The following is an 18,196-nucleotide window of genomic DNA, read 5'->3' on the forward strand; positions in this document are numbered from 1 at the left end:
GACGGAATCCTGAATATCAGTGCCTATGCCCACATGTACCAACGGGCACCCAAGCACATGCTCTCGACTTTCCTCTGCTTGCAGCTGTGGCTGTGTTGTCATGGCGGAGTACCCCGCGATGCTGTTGGAATTCACGCCTCACCACTTGCCGGATACGGACGCTAAGGGACGCATAGTGGGCTCGATGCTGTCAATTCAATTCCGTGCATCAATAAAGCTATGACCTCTACCTAAGCTATAGCTACATTGATTCTAAATACACACATCCACTACTAGATAGCAGACACTATTATATCGAAACTGACCTTCCACCGCTATAGCAATCCTTCTGGCTAGCCCTGCGCCGCCAATTCAGCTTGGCAGTGAAAGCCGCGTTCTGCCGCGTCGACTGCGTCAGGCATTGTATTTTGGGGATCAATTAAGCTACCCCTCATCAGCACCCAGTTTCCTCTATTCTGGTAGGCTGAAGCTACATCACGCTGTCAAAGTCCTGCAGTCTAAGCGGGCCAATTTGGGACAGAGCTTCCGGCAAGGTTGTACGTAAACCTGCCCGAAACTTGCCATCGAACTGGAGCGGCCTCGTACCATAAAGCCCCTCCTTCTCCTCCTCCTCTCTCTCCTCGTACTCCTCCTCGCCGCAACCCTGGCTTCCCAACGAGCTCTTCTACGCCTCAACTCCCTCGCGAGTCACGTACGATTGCAGGGCTTGGCTCGTCTTCCATCATATCGTCGCCTCCTCACGACCAGCAGCATGGCTCCCGAGCAGTTTCGAAACCCGCCGCAGAGCCCGCCGGTGTTTACCGCCACGGCCGAATCCATCCTGGCCGATGCCAAGAAGAGCACCGAGAAGAGCAAGAGCATTTTGGACCAGGTTGTTGCAACCGTGACTCCTGAGACGGCCACTTTTGAGAACACTCTAAAGCCCATCTTGATCGACGGCAATGACTCCAGCGGCCCCCAGAACATCCAGACCTTCTTCCAGCATGTATCGACAAACGAGTCCCTCCGAGAAGCTTCTACCAAGGCAGAAGAGCTTCTTAACGATTTCTATATTGAGGCAAAGATGCGAGAGGATGTTTTCAAGCTAGTGGAAGCGGCGTATTCCACACGAGACTCCCAGAACTTGGATAAAGAGTCTCTCCATATCCTGGAGAAGGAGCGTCAAAAGTACATCCGCAATGGCCTGCTTCTTCCTCCTGGAGAGAAACGAGACCGCTTCAAGGAGATCAAGAAGCGTCTCAGCCAGCTCTGCATCCAGGGCAAGAAGAACCTCAATGAGGAGAAGGGCGGAGTTTGGTTTACTCGCACCGAGCTGGAGGGTGTACCCAAAGACGACATCGATGTCGACACGCTGGAGGCAGGAACTGGCGAGAATGAAGGAAAGGTCAAAGTCACCTTTAAATACAACCACTTCAACCCATTGATGAAGTATGCTATTCACGAGGACACCAGGCGTAGATACATCATTGCGGATGCCAACAAGGTATGTGAACTCTCCGCTCCGATATCTTGGAGAAACACCAGCTATGTATAGAGCTTTAGACTAATCCAATTTACCCAGTCAAACAACAATGTGGAAATTTTCAAGGAAATCATGGAGCTTCGTGATGAAGCCGCTCGGCTCCTAGGATACTCGGACCATGCTAGCGTTAAGATTGAGGAGAAGATGGCAAAGTCGCCAGCCCGTGTTAATGAATTTTTGAGTGACTTGCGAGTTCGCTTGGCTCCCGGCGGCAAGAAAGAGGTCGAGGTCCTGCTAGGCTACAAGAAGCGAGACTATGAGAAGCGCGGCATTTCATTTGACGGAAACTTTTATATGTGGGATACTTCCTACTATTCAAGAATTATGAAGGAGGTGGAGTATAGTGTAGATGAGGTGGCAATCTCTCAGTACTTCCCAGCAGAGTCAACCTTCGCCGGCATGCTCAAGATTTTTGAGGAAATCTTTGGCTTTGTCTTTGTTGAGCTCGGCAAAGAAGATCGAGCACGCTTGAGCCCATCAGGCAAGGCTGAAGACATTTCCTGGCATGAAGATGTCATTATTTACAGCGTGTGGGATGAACCTGCCAAGGGAGGCGAATTTTGCGGTTACCTCTACCTTGATCTCTTCCCCAGAGACAACAAGTATGGACACTACGCAAACTTTGGAATTGAGCCCGGTTTTATCACAGTGGATGGGAAGAGAAGTTACCCTTCGACTTCCCTGGTGTGCAACTTCAGCAAGCCAACGGCCACCAAGCCATCGCTGCTCAAGCACCACGAAGTTGTCACCTTCTTCCACGAGCTTGGACACGGTATCCATGACCTTGCCGGTCGCTCTCGTTTCAGCTACACTCACGGCACTGCAACTGTGGCTGACTTCGTTGAGGCACCCTCTCAGATGCTTGAGAACTGGTGCTGGACCCCAAGCGTCCTGAAGTCCCTGTCAAAGCACTGGGAGACCGGAGAGAGCATCCCCGATGAGCTCGTTGAGAAGCTCGTCAAAACCAAGCATCTTAACTCGGCAATTGGCGCGCTAGCTCAACTTGTCATTGGCACTTTCGACATGACCGTTCATGGACCCAAGACCCATGAGGAAGCCAAGAGCAGAAACTATGGCAAGCTATGGAACCAGCTCCGTCATGACATTTCCGCGATCAAGGGTCCAGAGGATATCGGCGAAACCATGTATGTCTAGTCTCCTTTTCTCTTCTTTCTTTTCTCCATTCAGCTTGGTGTGTGCGTTATAACTAACTTGTGATAGGGAATGGGGCAACCGATATGCCAACATTGGCCACTTCCTCGGTGGTTATGACGCCGGTTACTATGGCTACCTCTATTCTGAGGTCTTTTCTCTGGACATGTTCCACTCCTTCTTCAAGAAGAACCCCATGGACGGCAAGGAAGGTCGTAGATACCGCCATACCGTTTTGGAACGTGGTGGCAGCATTGATGAGATGGACTTTTTGAAGGAGTTCTTGGGCAGAGAGCCTAGCTCTGAGGCTTTCTACGAGGAGTTGGGCATTGCGGCCAAATAAGCGGTCTTCGCTAAAGCATATTCATTGATCATGTAGGCATGTAAACATGAAGTTTTAAAAAGAGTTATGACCAACACATGTCTATCTATTTATGCGTAGAGGACAAAAGAAATGGCGATACTTGTCCACTCAAACACCTCTCTCACTAACGATTATATTCCTACTTCAAGTATGTGATGTCTTGATCAAAGAAGCAAAAAGCAAAAAATTGCGGCCTGTGTGGATCGAACACACGACCTTCAGATATCAAGTGACTTGAAGTTGGAACTTCAGTCTGACGCTCTCCCAGCTGAGCTAAGGCCGCAATGCAATTGTTGATATGGACGAGGTATTTTTCACATTATACAGGTTAGGTTTGTGGGAAATGGCTTGAAGTGTGGGGGTACAAGTTGAATTAAGTGGGGATATTTTAGCGGAGTGGGTGAATATGAGGGAAGCACGTGCAGTCTATTTCAATACGGGTACGTACCTTTTTCGGAAGAGTGAAAATCGAGTGATAATGATTAGATGAAGAGCACTGAGAGCGAGCCGTTCGAGATATTTGCTGTTTCTGATTTTGGTTTATGGTGATGATATAGGTATATACAATCATTTACCGAGCGAGTTTTATTGAAATTATGGCGATTGTGATTTGCACACCCTCCGAGGCCGAAGCCGTGGCCGTGTCTACAGTTCACTTGAGAGCCATGGATGAAAATCTCCTTACGCATGCGCAGTTCCCTAGCCCAGAAGGATTGGGGTTTTTCCATGCGTGGCTGGAGAATAATACGCTAGAGCATTTGAGGGATGAGGATAAGGGAGTTTTGGTTGCGAAAGATGAGGAGACAGGGGATGTGGTGAGCTTTGTGAAGTGGTTGATTCATAGACCTGGACACGAAGAAGCCGTTGAGGAGGAATGGCCAGAAGTTGCGAGGAAGGAATATCTGGATCCGTATGCGGCTTTGACAGAGAGTGTTAGAGTTAAGGCTGTTGGAAAAGAAGCAGTGTATTATCGTGAGTTTTGGTTCCCTATTTTGGCTTTGGTGATGAGCCGATACATGCTCGTGTATGGATCAGTCAGCTATGAGTGGTGTCGTAGTTTATTAACGCGAACTTATGCTTAGACCCAACATATATCTGCACGGATCCTCGCTGGGCTGGGCGTGGAGCCGCGTCGTCGCTCTTGAGCAAAGTTCAGGAGCTTGCAGCCGCGGATAATCTCCCCATTGTGCTGGAAGCGACAATGAATGCAGTAACATTTTATCAAAAAATGGGGTTCGAGATTAGAGATGAGCTGTCTATGATGCTACCTCCACGAGGATCTTCTGAGCCGACCGAATTTTATGAGGAGAGATGTATGGTTTGGGTGCCACAGAAGGCAGCAGCGATATAAAGCAGCATGATAGGGTAGGCAGTAAGATGATCTCGGATAGACCAATGGGGGCAGCAGCATAAATGAGCGTATATGGCATATAGAAGGGCACGTGTACATTCTGATGATTCTATTGGATAGACTACAAGACAGATATGTTCTTTTTGCCTATTTTACGTGGCGAGAAAGTTCCCAATCCTCTTGCACAGAGATATCAAGAATGGCAATTGTGAACACTCAATGGGCTTCGAGCAGCTGAAAAGGCGGCATCTCGCGATTGCATCATGGGCGGATCCACCATATGCACGTGGCATATAGCCTGATTAGGGGCAGCGGCAGACGAGCTGTTTTTATCTACTCCATGGGGAAAATCGTCCATGTAGTATTAATTAGTAGGCAGCTGAAAGATCTCGCACTCTGAGCCGTGATCTTGTGTTACGTGAGTTATATTGTCGAAGGAGCGGAGAATACGACGCCGAGTTCGGGACAATTTTGCATGGGTGGTCTTATCTTTCTTCTTCATTTCTGTTTTTAGCCTTTTGATGTTGTCGGTCGGTCTAGGCTCGTGAATATCAGCAGATGAAGATGCAAGAAAGTCCCTGTTTTCGCTGCAGGGGAGCAATCTCGTTACGTAGTGTCATCTCATTGCATGCCCATTTTGCGGGCCGCCTTCTCAGATCGCTAACAAGAGAGGGGTAGAAGGGTTAGAAAACAACATGCCATTGGAACTCGAAGTACGTATCAATATGCATTTTGGTCTCGAGTGGTAGATCCCATGCAGCAACATGACGTCTGTCTAAGTCACTTGAGCAAGACGAAGTGTGCGATGGCCCCTCGCTTGCTGCGACGATCCAACGCTACACGGAGGAACTTTGATATATACAGAAAAACGCAAAACGGAAGCGGCCAGGTCCGACGATTGGAACGCGATTAAAGCAGACGGACGTGTCATCTGAATCGAGGGATCCGCTGCTACATTGACTAACTGGGTAGGACCAGATAGACTAAATTCGGGGAGATAACCCAAACACGGTATTGAATCAACAGACTTTTTCATTTTTAGTGTTTTTTCTCTCGGTAAACCCAAAACAAGTTCGCGCGCGCGCCGCAGCTTTAGCTCACGTAGCATCTTATAAATGCGTGTGCTCTAATACGTGTAGCATAGTGTTTTAGCATGACAAAGCTCACGGTTGGCGCGGTTTCTGGATATCTAGATGAGCGAAAAAAGGCCGCAACTGAACCTTCAATGTGGGGGGTCAAACGCGCGATGAGCCGAGCTATTTTCGTCGCTTGTTCTTTCTTTGTCCGTGAGAGGAAAGAAAACGAGACGGAGGGTAATAATCGCAAAAATGCAACCCAGGAAGCTCGGCAAGGCAACTTTGATTTCACCCGTGTATAAGGCACGGCATGTTTATACAGCTACTACTACCGCAGCTACTCCAAGTATGCACACCACGGTAGTATGCAGTATATAAGGAAGATGGCTGGGCTAGAATTATATGGCCACCACACCCTTGTCGGCCACTCGGCGCTGCAAAAGAAAGCAGAAAAGGCGGCATGCGCACGAGATGGGTTGCCTGAACGACCAATGAGGCTGAATCAAGATGTGCCCGAATTGAAAATGGTGACATGCCATGAGATGGGCTCTGGGCTGGATGTGGCGCCGAGCACAAGCTGCTGGCCATTACGTGAGAAGTATTCAGGTCCTGCAGTAGACCGCAGCGGGATGGTTTTCCATTTGGTAATAGGGAGCACTTTTATTTTGGTGTCTTTGCTTGTTTTGGGCTAGCGGAGGTCAATTGGCCTTTCGAGCTTGTGATTCTTCATTCTTGGCATCTAGATCTCCGTGGCCAAAGGAGCAGCGGGCTCAGCAGTGACAGCGGAGGCAAGAAGGGATGACGCTTCCATTACTGCAGTATAAAAGACTTCATGTCGATGCCCTCATGCTGATGCTGCTGGCGTGAATCGATCTCCGGCCAGTGGAGAAAGATCAGTGTCTGTATCTAGAACTGCCCCTAAAATGCAACGGCGGTGACGTACATGCATTGCAGACGGCACGGAAATATTACTGCCTGCTACAGGTACTACTGTATTGCTAGCCTATGAAATGGAGACCGTGAGCAGTAATGTGTAAGTGGCTCTCGTGCTACATGCCAGTGCCAAGCGGAACCAGCTCCATTTCCCATTATGTAGGTTTATCTCGAGCGGTTATTAATTTTGATCCGTCAGAGATAAGGCATGGTTGCAGGCCCGATTAACTAGCAGAAACGGCGCACCCGTATCGTCCATCCCCACCGCTTCGAGCGACGGTGCATTGGACCCTGATTTGTAGCTGGTAGACCAGTCATGTACAAAGTACCGTTGGAGGCCTAATAAATCGCGGAAGAAAGCCACAGGGCCCCAGCGTGAACTTGACAGAGCAAATCAAGACGCTGCATCGCGTGGCATCGAAAAAGCGGCCCTGTGTTTTGCGCCTTGCTACGGGCGGCTACCCGCGTTAATGCGGATGGATTGGCCCACGGGTACGGAGAAACAAAAGTAGTAACAGCTGCGTTCCCATAATAGTAGCCGTCTAATACTACTACTGCTACTATACTAGTAGTAGGATATACGGAACCCAAAGTAGCACTGCTAGTTGAATTTGTATAGGGTCTTTTTGCTTTCTCTTTTGTAATAGTAATACTCCGTTGAAAGCGCACTAGGCGGCCGGGAGAGACGCCGAACTGAAACCAGGTGTCCGGAACCACACAGGATAAAACCACCGAGACAGTTCTGTGTGGCGCCAGGCACCTCGCTGGACAGATGGTGGATGGATGGGCCGGAAGGGAGCACAGATTCTAGTTTTTACTCTAATTGAACGAGATGTACAGATATCGTGACGGAACAAGAGCTGCTCCCTGTAGCTGCCAAGCTTCCTCAGCCAAGCATCCATGCATTTGCCAGCTGTGCCATCGGACCTATATAGGTGCAGGTATCATTTCGTGTACGTACAAAGGTTTGGAGACCCTGCTGCTGTGCTTCGTAAACATGCTTGCGAGGAAGGGATCCATCCATCCATCCATCCATCCAAATATATCGCTTATGTATTAGCACGGAGATAGGTAGCACGAGTGGTGCAGTGCGTGCTTCGTAGACAGTTGAGTGAGCACATGTAATGGTGACCACCCCGGCACCGCGATTAGCGAGTGATAAGCCAGGTACCTCGTACTTTGGATGGGCATCCGATGCAGGTTGTCTTACATTCTGTACCAGCTTCTTTTGTGCAGCGACTGCAGCTCGGCAGGCTAGACCGCAGTCCTTTTAATGGCTGATATCAAATCAAATCAAATCAACGTCTAGCCAGCATATGTATACACATGTATGGATACTACTACTACTACTGCTCCAGCTACGATGCTAAGCTTCATCGCTGCCTAGCACTTGCTGACACACAACATTTGCCCGGTGGCGGCGCCTTTTATTGAACAGCTACGCTACAAGGTACCTGCTAAGTCGCCTTCCGGGCTGAGTGAGTGAGGCTACCAAAGATCGCCAAGAAGACGCCATCTTTACAAACCGCCGCTGTTGGGTTGGCTGGCTTCCGACTCACTAGCCATCGGCGAGGGACCGGCGCCCATTCTAGGATCGCGCTGGCCTTGCGCGACCATCCAGGCCGTCGCTCCAGACTCCGCTGGGTCCGTTCCGGCAAAAAGGGTAGCCCTGGCCTGGGTCTGGGGAAGCACATGTCATTTCATTGTCCATCCTCATCTCGACGCCTCTTTTTCTTCTCCTTCCTCTCACTTCTCTCTCCCTCGCCTTCTGCCTCACTCCATCGGTGATTTTCGGGAGAGCGAGACGACGGAAAGGCGCTCCTGCGTGGCTCTCGGCCTCTAACATCTTGGATTCTCCCCCTGCCCTGGAGGTCCATCTATCATCTGTCATATCCATCACGCATAGCTAAGCATCTGCTGATACCACCACCACCACTTCACTTATCTCTGCCGGCCCAAACTTGGTCCGATGCTCTCCGCGGAAACATCCTAAGAGCTCCAAGCTGATGAAGTTCATCTAAGGAAGAGAGGGAAATAGGAAAAGCGAGGTGGTGCTATCTGCAGCTTTATATTCGAAACCCCCTGGTTCAAATGACGCCGATAACCAAAGCCTATCTCATCCTGGCCACTATTATCACCTGAGATCCCGAAACGCGTATCTCCCCCAAATCTGGCTGTCAGCTATCATTCCAAGTATCTGCTCTGTTATTCCCCCAATCCCAACGGCCTGCCGCACTCGAGGGAAAAAAGGCTGTCTTTTGGCGGGTACCAGCGACCGGGTCGTCGACCAGTCTTGCTCGTGCTTCTTATCTCCTTCGGACTAAACAGTAGCGGCCTGGCCTGGCGCCGCGCCCTTTTTCAGCAACCTTATCACGGACACCCACAAAAAAGCAACAAGGGCCGATCTCATACAGTATCTATCCCACGGGAACCTGGCCAACCACTGCTGCGAGGAATAAGCTGGGCTTTGGGGCCTTGCCGTCCCTCCTTATCTCTCCGCCGATTCCGTTATCGGGCTGCTCGAGAGACGCTCATCTCATCTCAGACTCATGTTAGCCGTTGGACGCAAGCTTCAGTCGTAACAAGTGCTGCACTGGTTGCGTCATAGCCCGGCTTGATAGGCGTGGGGAGACTTGCTTGCCCAGCCTTGGGACGGCGAATAGCATCACCTGTGTCCGGGGTGCTGTCTTTTCTTTATTACATTTTTTTACACGCAGCTCGTGCTCGCGGCTCTTATCCCCGCCCCAGCCAGTCCAACGCGCGGATAAACTGCCATCTTAGCAACAAGCAGACGGACGGACAGACTGGCAGACAAGCGCCTCCCGCCTGGTCCCAGCCGATCTTTTACTTATCTGCACAGTAATAATACGTACGTGCCCAATAGGGTGCTAGTATCTATCATCTGTTATATCCAGTACACGTACACGAATACGTACAAAAATCTATATACTACTACAATTGCATCCAGAGTGGTCCAATCATGGCCCATGACACACCTATCCAGCGCACGGCGCCAATCGCCATTGCTCCCAAACCTCCTCGACTGGAGCCCCTCCCTCTCCCACGGCGCCAGAACAGCTCCCACAGGTTCGAGATAGGCCCCGCGAGCTTGCATGGCCGGGGATCCATCGACTCCGGATCATTTCCTGGGGCGCCTACTCCCCCATGCCAAGCTTGTCGCTTCTCTGGAACCAGGTGTACTGTGGCCGAAGATGACGATGGCTGCATGCCTTGTCAGCTCAACGGCACCGAATGTTCCCTAGTGTCGTCAAGTCCCCAGACCCGTAAAAGGAAGCTTAACGGAGACTCTGCCGATGAGAGTGTCAAAAGAGGGTCAGTATAGCTGCGTGTACCTTGCCTCTGCTTTTGATTTTGATTTGTTTCCTCTTTCCCCCGTGCCAGATTGCTTCGCCTCTGCTCGTTCCACCACACTATCCCATCACTCCCACGTTGCATAATCATCTGACACATGATTGGTTTTCTAGCTCCCCCGGTATTTCCAGCCGCAGAAATCAAAATTCCAGTCTCTCCAGCACCGCTGCCAGCAGCTCGTTCTTAGAAGATATGGCTAATGTCGGCGGCCCCACAATGCTGAAGCGGACGTTGGGCCTCCAGGAGGACAGGTACAGCCAGTATATCGGCCCCACGACAGATTTTGAGCCCTCCCTCATAAATCTCTCTCCTTTTGACACCCATGATGAGAGCTTGTTAGCCCGCGGCACTCTTCGAAAAGTCAGCGATTCTGACACATTTTTGATGCTCCCGGACCAGGGCACAACTGGATACGAACATGTAGTTGAAGACCTGGACGCTATTGAGGCAATTGTCGCCCCCCATGGCCGCAAACTCATCGATTTATACTTTCGAGTGGTTCACCCCGGCTTGCCCATCATCCAGAAGGGCGTATTTTTAGAAAAATATGAACGATCGTATCGCGAATTCTCACCACCGATTCTTGCCGCCGTTTATATCCTCGCCATCAACTGGTGGGATCACCATGAGGAGCTCTCCAAGCTCCCCCGTCCAGATATAAAAGAGTTGGAGAAACTCGTCCGCACTACCCTCGAAGATGCCATGTACCGACCGAAGCTGTCGACAGTCCAGGCCGGACTCCTGCTGTCCCAGCGACCCGAGGGCGACCAGTGGGCCCCGACGGCGCAGTTGGTTGCCATTGCTCAAGAACTCGGCCTTCACTTGGACTGTGCGGGGTGGAAGATTCCCCCGTGGGAAAAAGGGCTGCGAAGACGATTGGCCTGGGCCCTTTATATGCAGGATAAATGGGGCTCTCTTGTTCACGGAAGACCGTCTCATATTTTCCCTTCCAACTGGGCCGTTCGACCGTTACGCGCGAATGATTTCCCTGATGTCGAATGGGATGAGAATGACGCGGAAGAGCGCCAGGATATTGAAAAAGGCCGACTGGTTTTTACTCGATTCGTGCAGCTCTCTGAGATCCTCTCCGAGATTCTCGACACCTTTTATACTCTGCAGGCTATGCAGACCGTAACGAACGCAGGGTCGGGAGGAACGCAACTAGTCCTTTCGCTGGCAAAACCCATCCAGCTCAAACTCAAAGAGTGGTATGGAGCATTACCTACCAATATTCGACTAGATTCATACTCTGCGAGCAAATTATCGTCAAGGCTTTCGTGCATTGGTTATCTCCATTTGGGATATTTTGCAACAGAAATCACCCTTCATAGACGCATTATTCGATCTCTTGCATCGAATACATCATCGGTAGATCCATATGTGCAGCATATTTGTCGGAGTGCTGCCAAGGCTCGTCTGATCTCCGCCATGGATTTTGTTAACCGCTTGATGCCGAACCATATCCAATCGTTTTGGTACTTTGCCTCTAAAACCAACTTTGCCCTTATTGGAACATTTGGATCTTTGCTCTGGGCGACATCGCCGGGCCGAGAAGAGGCAGACTGGTACAGGCGACGACTCGGCGAATACCGCTGGACGTTGTCAGTGAGCTCCAAGCCGGGTCAGAGCAAGGGCTTGACCGAATTCGCCATGACAATGCTGGACATTTCAACTGGTCTCTTGAAGCAGCTTCCGGAGAAGCCGTCTATGAGCCGTACCGGCAGCGCGGTGGACTTTTCTGCTATGTCTATGCCTGGTTCATACTCTGGCGGAGTTAGCATCTTGGGCAGCTTTAGCAACTTGCACAGCACAGATGTTAGTGGTGCGCAGAGCCCTCAAAGTGAATCGGACAGCAGCGACGAAGGCATGGAGGACGACGATTATGCGACGCCGATGTAATGATATTCCAAGATGGAATCATTGCAATGATTTTTTTTCTCTTTCCCCCCTTTCTTGTGCATTTCTTTTTGGATTTCTTTTTTTGTGCTGGATATGCAATGTTGGAAACGAATGAATGATTTCGAGCGTCAGTTTCTGTGCGTGTGTGCACTCTCTGATTTTATTGCATTTCCACCCCACACTGACGCGATAGAGGAGTTTAATGACTTTACGTTTTGATGCACCTTTCCCTTGGGATTCAACTTTTTTGAATCGTTTTCATTCTTCTTACCCAGTTTGTTTCGGCATCGTGTTATAGGCGAGAGGCCGCTAGAGGTGATACCCGTTCGGAGGCCAGCGGGGATCCGAGCGTGTTTAACAAAGGCGTTAAATGGGAGGTGATGGGATGGATCTTGTGAATGAAAGAGTTGTGAAGTAATTGGATATACTAGATTGTTAAGAGGACAGACCGAGAGCTATGGCAGGCAGTCCAATCTAAGATGGATTTTTTCTTTCATTTTATGCGAATATGGCGTGCTCACCTTGATGGACTATGACGTGACTTTTATGCTTATTGCCTCAGTCCAATGTGCTCTATCAAGGTTCTAAATAACTACATACTTACAGGTAGCATTATCGATACACGGGATAATGCAAAATAGTATAATTAAACTATTCTTTTGCCCGTGGATCTCCGGACTTAGATCAGAATATCCAAACCCTTTTTATGGGTTGGCTCACGATGCTTAGTGTGGCGTAGTGCGCCACAGCCAGCCCAATCGCTCGAATGCACCGCCACAGGTGCCGCACGCCAAGCACCTCCTTGTTCTATCTCAAGATGTTTTGCCTGAGATTGAATTGAAACGTAGCAACTCCCTGTTTCACACCTACAGCCTATCGTTCGATTATTCTCTTCAAATGCCGGCCATTTGAAGCTGTACGGTTGCCCTTTGCTTTCATTCATCATTTTTATTTTTATTCTTATTTCTTTAGGGATTTACATTTCTTATTATTTCTCTTTGTTTACTTCTCCTTTCTTTTTTTATAGCTCTCTTGCATTTGATCGTTCGACCATGGCGCCTAAGAAGGCACCTCAAAATGAGGCCCAGGACACTTCAATGGGATTCACTCCAGAGAGGTTCGAGAAGGAGCTGAAGGATCTGGCTGCCAAGGCCAAGGGCAACACGTGGAGCAACACAGTCATCGAGCAGGTGACCATTTATGTGAAGAGCCTGGCGCTGCTAACTCTGCTTGGCGTGTACTCTCATGCATCGCAGCTTGCGCTTTCGCCTGTCTACGGTTCGATATCGGCTGCGACATGGCATTCAAAGGTAGTCATGGCAGGATGCTTCATTGGCTGGGCTGGGAATCTGGCGTTTCGCCAATTGCTTGCCATAAAGTCGTCGCAGCTTCTGGCCCTGATTGCCATATATGTGCCCATGGTGCAATGTTTCTTATATAGGTTCAGCCAGACTTTGGGACCGCAGTATGGCCCCCTTGTAACGGAAATCGTGACCTTGTTTCCGGTAGCGATTCTGAGTGCTGCTTCTGTGGCGGATAGTCTGGACGGTGCCGATATGAGCTTGCTGCCCAAGTTCCTTGGAGATGCTGCCCCTGGGCTCGGATCTTGGGGGACTTTCAAGTTAGTGGAGCATATTGCAGAGATGCACCTCCGAAAGCACATTGGAACGATGTTTTTGTACACGCGGATGGGCATTGAGATTCTCCTGGCTGGATCATACACGCTGCTTGCGCCCTCCAAGTATCTGGTCCTTACGGTCCCGGCATTGATCCATACGGCAATGTTCAACCCTCATGTGTCTACACCAACAGCTACCGCGCTACTGAACGACACAATGCTGGCCGATAACTGGATGCTTCTGGATCGACGGGAGTCGGTGACTGGATACATTTCGGTGGTTGAGAACACGAACAGCAAGATGCGAGTTATGCGAGCTGACCACAGCCTGTTGGGAGGAGATTGGATAGAGTGGCGCAAAGGGCAAGTGGTGGAACCTGTTTACGCTGTCTTTGTTACGCTGGAAGCAGTGCGTCTGGTTGAGAGAGAGGTGCCGTTGGCAGACGCTGATGCCAAGGCCCTGATCATGTAAGTGCCTTGTCTTCTTTTTTATGCTGTGTGATTCGTCGGCTCACAATTACTGTTTAGTGGTCTTGGTATCGGAACAACGCCGTCTGCACTTGTATCTCATGGAATTGACACTACCGTTGTGGAGATTGATCCTGTAGTTTACGAATTTGCCCAGAAGCATTTTCAGCTCAAGGAGAATAATCCAGCAGTCATTGAAGACGCGGTCAAGTATACCACTCGTGCTGCCAACGAAACCAACGAAGTCTATGACTATATTGTCCATGATGTTTTCACGGGTGGTGCGGAGCCTGTGAATTTGTTCACTTTGGAATTCTTCCAGAATCTGTATACTTTGCTAAAGCCCGATGGAGTCATTGTCATTGTAAGTGTATTCCCTCTGATTCTATTCTAACACATGAGATGGCTAATCTGGTGAACAGAACTATGCAGGCAACTTAATGCTACCGACTCCCAAGATTATTGTCCGGACTATCCTACAGCAGTTCCCAGCTTGTCGTCTATTCCGCGAGAGCCCCGCCGATCAGAATGTTATCGCGGAATCGGGCATAGATTTCACCAACATGATGATATTTTGCCGCAAGACGGAAAGCCCACTGACGTTCCGTCCTGTAGTAAAGGAAGATTGTCTGAACAGTGTCTCGAGGCAGAACTTTTTGAATCCTCTGAATGAGATGCTGCCTCAAGAATTATTCTCCCTTGGCAATGACGAGGAGGGTATTTTGCTTAAGAACGGAACAGACAAGGTCAGTAAGGGGCAGCAGGTCAATGCGGATGGACACTGGGCAATCATGAGAACCAGCCTTCCGGCTACTTTATGGGAGAGATGGTAATGGAAAAGTTGAATTTTTGATCAATTGGTTGAAAAAAACAAGACGCTTTTTTTTTCTGTCTTTGTTCTAATTTAACGGTTTATAAAATGTATCTTGAACAATCTCGCAAGTAATATCATAGATGTAACATATAGCGCATTCTAAGCCTGTTCTTTCTCTCTCTATTTCTTTGCAGCCTCGAGAGCATACTCCTTGTTGTCCTTGTTATAATCCGTGATGAAGTCAGAAACGTTTGATGGAATCTCCACCCTGTTATATGACGTGGGAATCGGCTCTCCGACAGTGGAGTAGATGGGCAAAACACCCGTCCACACCGAGTTCTGTGCCTCCTCGTTCTGCAGGTCGTGCTTATCATCCAAGACACCGCCATCTCGGATCTTTGCACTTCCTGAGGTGATCCTCACCTTGAGGACGCTGGTGCTAGTCATCTCAGCCTTGGTGGGAGGCTGGCGGGTCTTCTGCCAGCGCTCAGGGATGAGGCCGTTGGTGATGAGCTCAAAGGCGTACTTCTTCTCTTCTTCGTCCTCAACCAAGGTGGCGTAGCCAAAGAGCACGGCAGAGCGGTAGTTGTAGGAGTGGTTGAAGCCCGAGGTGGCAAGGATGAGGCCATCAACGTGCGAGGCGGAGATTGCGACGGGAAGGCCCTTTTCCTCTTCCTTCTGGCCCTCCTTCTTCTCAGCGGTGCGAGTGACGTTGAACATGCGCGCGGAGACGTAGCCGTGGATGTACAGATCCTGAGGGTCGCCAATGTCCGCGCTGGGGCGCTCGAAGGAGCCCATCTGGCCGATCATGGGAAGCACGACGGGGAAGGGGGATTCGGGGTTGTTGAAGGCCACATCGACAATCTGGGATGTGTTGATGAGACGGTGGATGGTCTCGAGGGCGTAGCTGGCACGCTCGTTGTGGCGGCGCACGGTGTTGTCACCGGTTTTGGGATATTCGAGCGTGTGGCGACCCATGGTTGCGGTTGTGCTTTTTACTTTTATATACTATTTATCTGGTGATGAAGGGGGTTCTGATGGTATCAAGAGTTATTTGAAGTGTCAAGTGTAAGTCGTGACAGCTTTGTGTGAAGAAGGGAGTGTGATATAAAACAGATGCTGGCTGGTGGCAAAAGGAAGGAGTAGTTGGAGTTGCGAACTTTCTTGGCTTATATATGACACGATGGTGGGTAGCACTATATAAGAGCTGCAAGTCTATATCTAGTCTCATGCAGTAACTAAAACGTAAGGACACACACACACACACACGCCTTTGGACTGTCTCTCCAAACTGGGGTAAGTCAGGACATTACCAAGCGTAAGTATTTCCTCTCTATTGGTGACATGAAGCTTATTGCCCCAAAGAGGCAATATGAAAGAAACGCGGCAACCGGATGCGAAGGGACAGACGCCCCCCTCCGGGCCGGTTGGGTTTGTGTGACTGACAGGTGCTGCAAAGTCACTCGGTATGGCCCTTTGATTACTTACCGGAGCGAAACGATTGGCTAGCCTCACTAGTGGGAAGGGGAGACTATCTATCTAACGAATAGACTGGCCATGCATGTCTAAATAGGATCGGGCGGAATTGCCCTTTTCAAGGGACGGAAGGGTTCTGGGGGTGGGGGACTGTGGCTGAAAGTAGCAGATCGATACGACGACATGAGGCTATAGAGTAATGCCATCTACACATCTACATCTGCGAATTGCTGGACTCGAGAGAAAGATACCGGCGGAGGCTAGACAGAGGCACTAGCAGCTCCTGCATGATAACGTTGTACTCATGTACGTGATGTTAGTCCAGTGCGGAGATGTCGTATAAGACAAGTCTCGTGCTGCCATTGGCGGTTAATAGATTAGACGAGGGCACAGAAACTTGACTCTTACGGCATCTTAGTGGCGTTTTTGTTTTCCTGATTGTTTAGCTAATAGGATTCATTCGAGTGGTGGGCGCCAGTGCTGAGAGCAGCTAGAGGATTTGTTAATCAGATGTCTGCTTTGGAGTTATTGGCTGTTGGAGCCAATCGCTCGATGGCTTTGATCTGCATTATATCCACACTGCACGTCGTTGGAAAGAAAATGCGATGCAGGCCGACGCTAGGTATCGGCTTAACGCCTTTTACACTATGTAATAAACTACTATCTTGATGGTTGAGGAAAGGTATTGCGTGTAGAATTAAAGACTTGGTGATTATACGCTTGTTAATTAAATGATGATCATTAATTTTACCGCGGCTATTTTCTTGGCAACCGTCTGAGTTATTCTAGGGTACATGTATATGATGAAAGGACTTCGCTACCCGGAACTCGTTGTGAGTTGCCATTGGATCAGTAATTGAATAAATGCTATTTTGAACGTGATTGGCGATTGTCGATATTTCAAAGATTGAGTCATTGTAACGTTTCTTTTACCATATCTATTACCACATCTTCCAATCGCGCCTTTAACCTCGTCAATGAGCTTAGTGTTGCCTGAGCATTATAGGATCAATACCATCTTACCACATCGAGAACTTCCGTTGTAAACCGCCGCGGAATTGTACATGCAATTACGAAATGCAATACAATCATCCCCTCAGATCTCACATGTCCATAGCTTCCAGAGACCGGCCCGGGCCTCATGGTGATAATAAAGGATGCAGCCCTGCTGGCATCTGCATGATCATGCATGTGACCATGTTAGTTTGAAGCCATAGTCTAATGCTCCGTACTTTATCTTTAATTTTCCTGGCCGCGATATCCACCCCCAACTTCGATGCCTGGATCTAGTGCCAGAAGGCGCCTCTCTCCGGCACGGCCATCCGAACATTGTCAAACAGAACCGGATATGGAAGCAATATCGTGCCTCTAGAAGTCTAGCTGCCGCTACTTGTTGCCTGTGGCGGTGCATAGCGCGCTGCTGTGGCTGTTTCTTTGCTTCGCTTGCAGCGTGCCATTTTACAGGGGTCCAGCTCCTTCGTTTTCCCAGCGCTCCTGGCCCTGGCCGGGCCGGCTCACTCCTAAAATCACCGGCCCGGGAGATGATTTGCCCATCATTTACTATCTTCATCCAACATATCCTGGACGCATACGAGCATTTTCATTACCTATTTTTATTTTACGGCCAATGTTTTTCCCGAGTGGCGCATTAAATATCCTCATCTCATCTGCACTTGCAAGCTACTCCATAGATCTCTGTGCATAGAGATCTAATCTTGCGGCAAAAGAGCTTCTCCACCCGGGCTTGGTGCTAATATTTCGTAGCGCAAACCAGATATTCGTCGTGGAGCCTCTGCACCAAGAGTGTCAATCGAAACAACTAGCTTCGAGGTGGCCAAAAAAGAAATGCAAAGCAGACGCCTTCTTCACGCTTCTCCTCCTCGCCTAAAGCCACATTTTCCACCGTCAAGGCCCTAACGGCGTTGTTTCGTTTGCCCGTGCTAGAACAGGAGGCCCTTTCGTGTATCAGTCTCGCCAACCCATGCGCGTCTCCCGACGTTGGAGGTTTCAAGTGAAACGGCACCACCCCGGAAGACTCCTCTTCTGAGCCCAGCCCTGGTGTTTTCGCTCTCGTGTACGGCCACTTGATTCGACATTGCCGTGTGTCAAGTCTGGTATTTGCGGTTCTTGGCAGCTCGAACGTAAAATTTA

The 18,196-nt window shown here is 49.6% G+C and overlaps 5 protein-coding genes and 1 non-coding gene across 6 annotated transcripts; 4 read left to right on the plus strand and 2 right to left on the minus strand.

Annotated features, from left to right (window-relative positions):
• The first annotated feature begins 197 nt into the window (after nt 1–197).
• On the plus strand, nt 198–3,521 carry GGI43DRAFT_349672 (metalloendopeptidase). The gene is made up of 3 exons (XM_083202244.1): nt 198–1,483; nt 1,562–2,667; nt 2,744–3,521. Exons 1-3 carry the CDS (start codon nt 752–754, stop codon nt 3,015–3,017), a joined length of 2,112 nt encoding a protein of 703 aa, XP_083061758.1. The 5' UTR covers nt 198–751; the 3' UTR covers nt 3,018–3,521.
• GGI43DRAFT_t90 lies at nt 3,227–3,321 on the minus strand. Its single transcript has one exon. It is a non-coding gene; the product is annotated as a tRNA-Phe (tRNA).
• A 1-nt stretch (nt 3,522) lies between the features above and the next one.
• GGI43DRAFT_349612 (uncharacterized protein) lies at nt 3,523–4,486 on the plus strand. The gene is made up of 2 exons (XM_083202243.1): nt 3,523–4,010; nt 4,121–4,486. The coding sequence occupies exons 1-2, from the start codon at nt 3,635–3,637 to the stop codon at nt 4,387–4,389; spliced, it is 645 nt and encodes a 214-aa protein (XP_083061759.1). The 5' UTR covers nt 3,523–3,634; the 3' UTR covers nt 4,390–4,486.
• A 4,351-nt stretch (nt 4,487–8,837) lies between these two features.
• Nucleotides 8,838–12,321, plus strand: GGI43DRAFT_349726 (transcription factor domain-containing protein). The gene is made up of 2 exons (XM_083202245.1): nt 8,838–9,731; nt 9,884–12,321. Exons 1-2 carry the CDS (start codon nt 9,379–9,381, stop codon nt 11,667–11,669), a joined length of 2,139 nt encoding a protein of 712 aa, XP_083061760.1. The 5' UTR covers nt 8,838–9,378; the 3' UTR covers nt 11,670–12,321.
• Nucleotides 12,322–12,514: 193 nt separating this feature from the next.
• On the plus strand, nt 12,515–14,669 carry GGI43DRAFT_349755 (S-adenosyl-L-methionine-dependent methyltransferase). The gene is made up of 3 exons (XM_083202246.1): nt 12,515–13,755; nt 13,816–14,119; nt 14,178–14,669. Exons 1-3 carry the CDS (start codon nt 12,722–12,724, stop codon nt 14,586–14,588), a joined length of 1,749 nt encoding a protein of 582 aa, XP_083061761.1. The 5' UTR covers nt 12,515–12,721; the 3' UTR covers nt 14,589–14,669.
• On the minus strand, nt 14,670–15,790 carry GGI43DRAFT_349775 (pyridoxamine 5'-phosphate oxidase family protein). Its single transcript, XM_083202247.1, has one exon. The coding sequence runs from the start codon at nt 15,545–15,547 to the stop codon at nt 14,750–14,752; it is 798 nt and encodes a 265-aa protein (XP_083061762.1). The 5' UTR covers nt 15,548–15,790; the 3' UTR covers nt 14,670–14,749.
• Between the last annotated feature and the right edge of the window lie 2,406 nt (nt 15,791–18,196).

The sequence above is a fragment of the Trichoderma evansii genome, assembly GCF_050947405.1.
Source record: "Trichoderma evansii strain SZMC 28006 chromosome Unknown GGI43scaffold_7, whole genome shotgun sequence".
Taxonomy (NCBI): Eukaryota; Fungi; Ascomycota; class Sordariomycetes; order Hypocreales; family Hypocreaceae; genus Trichoderma; species Trichoderma evansii.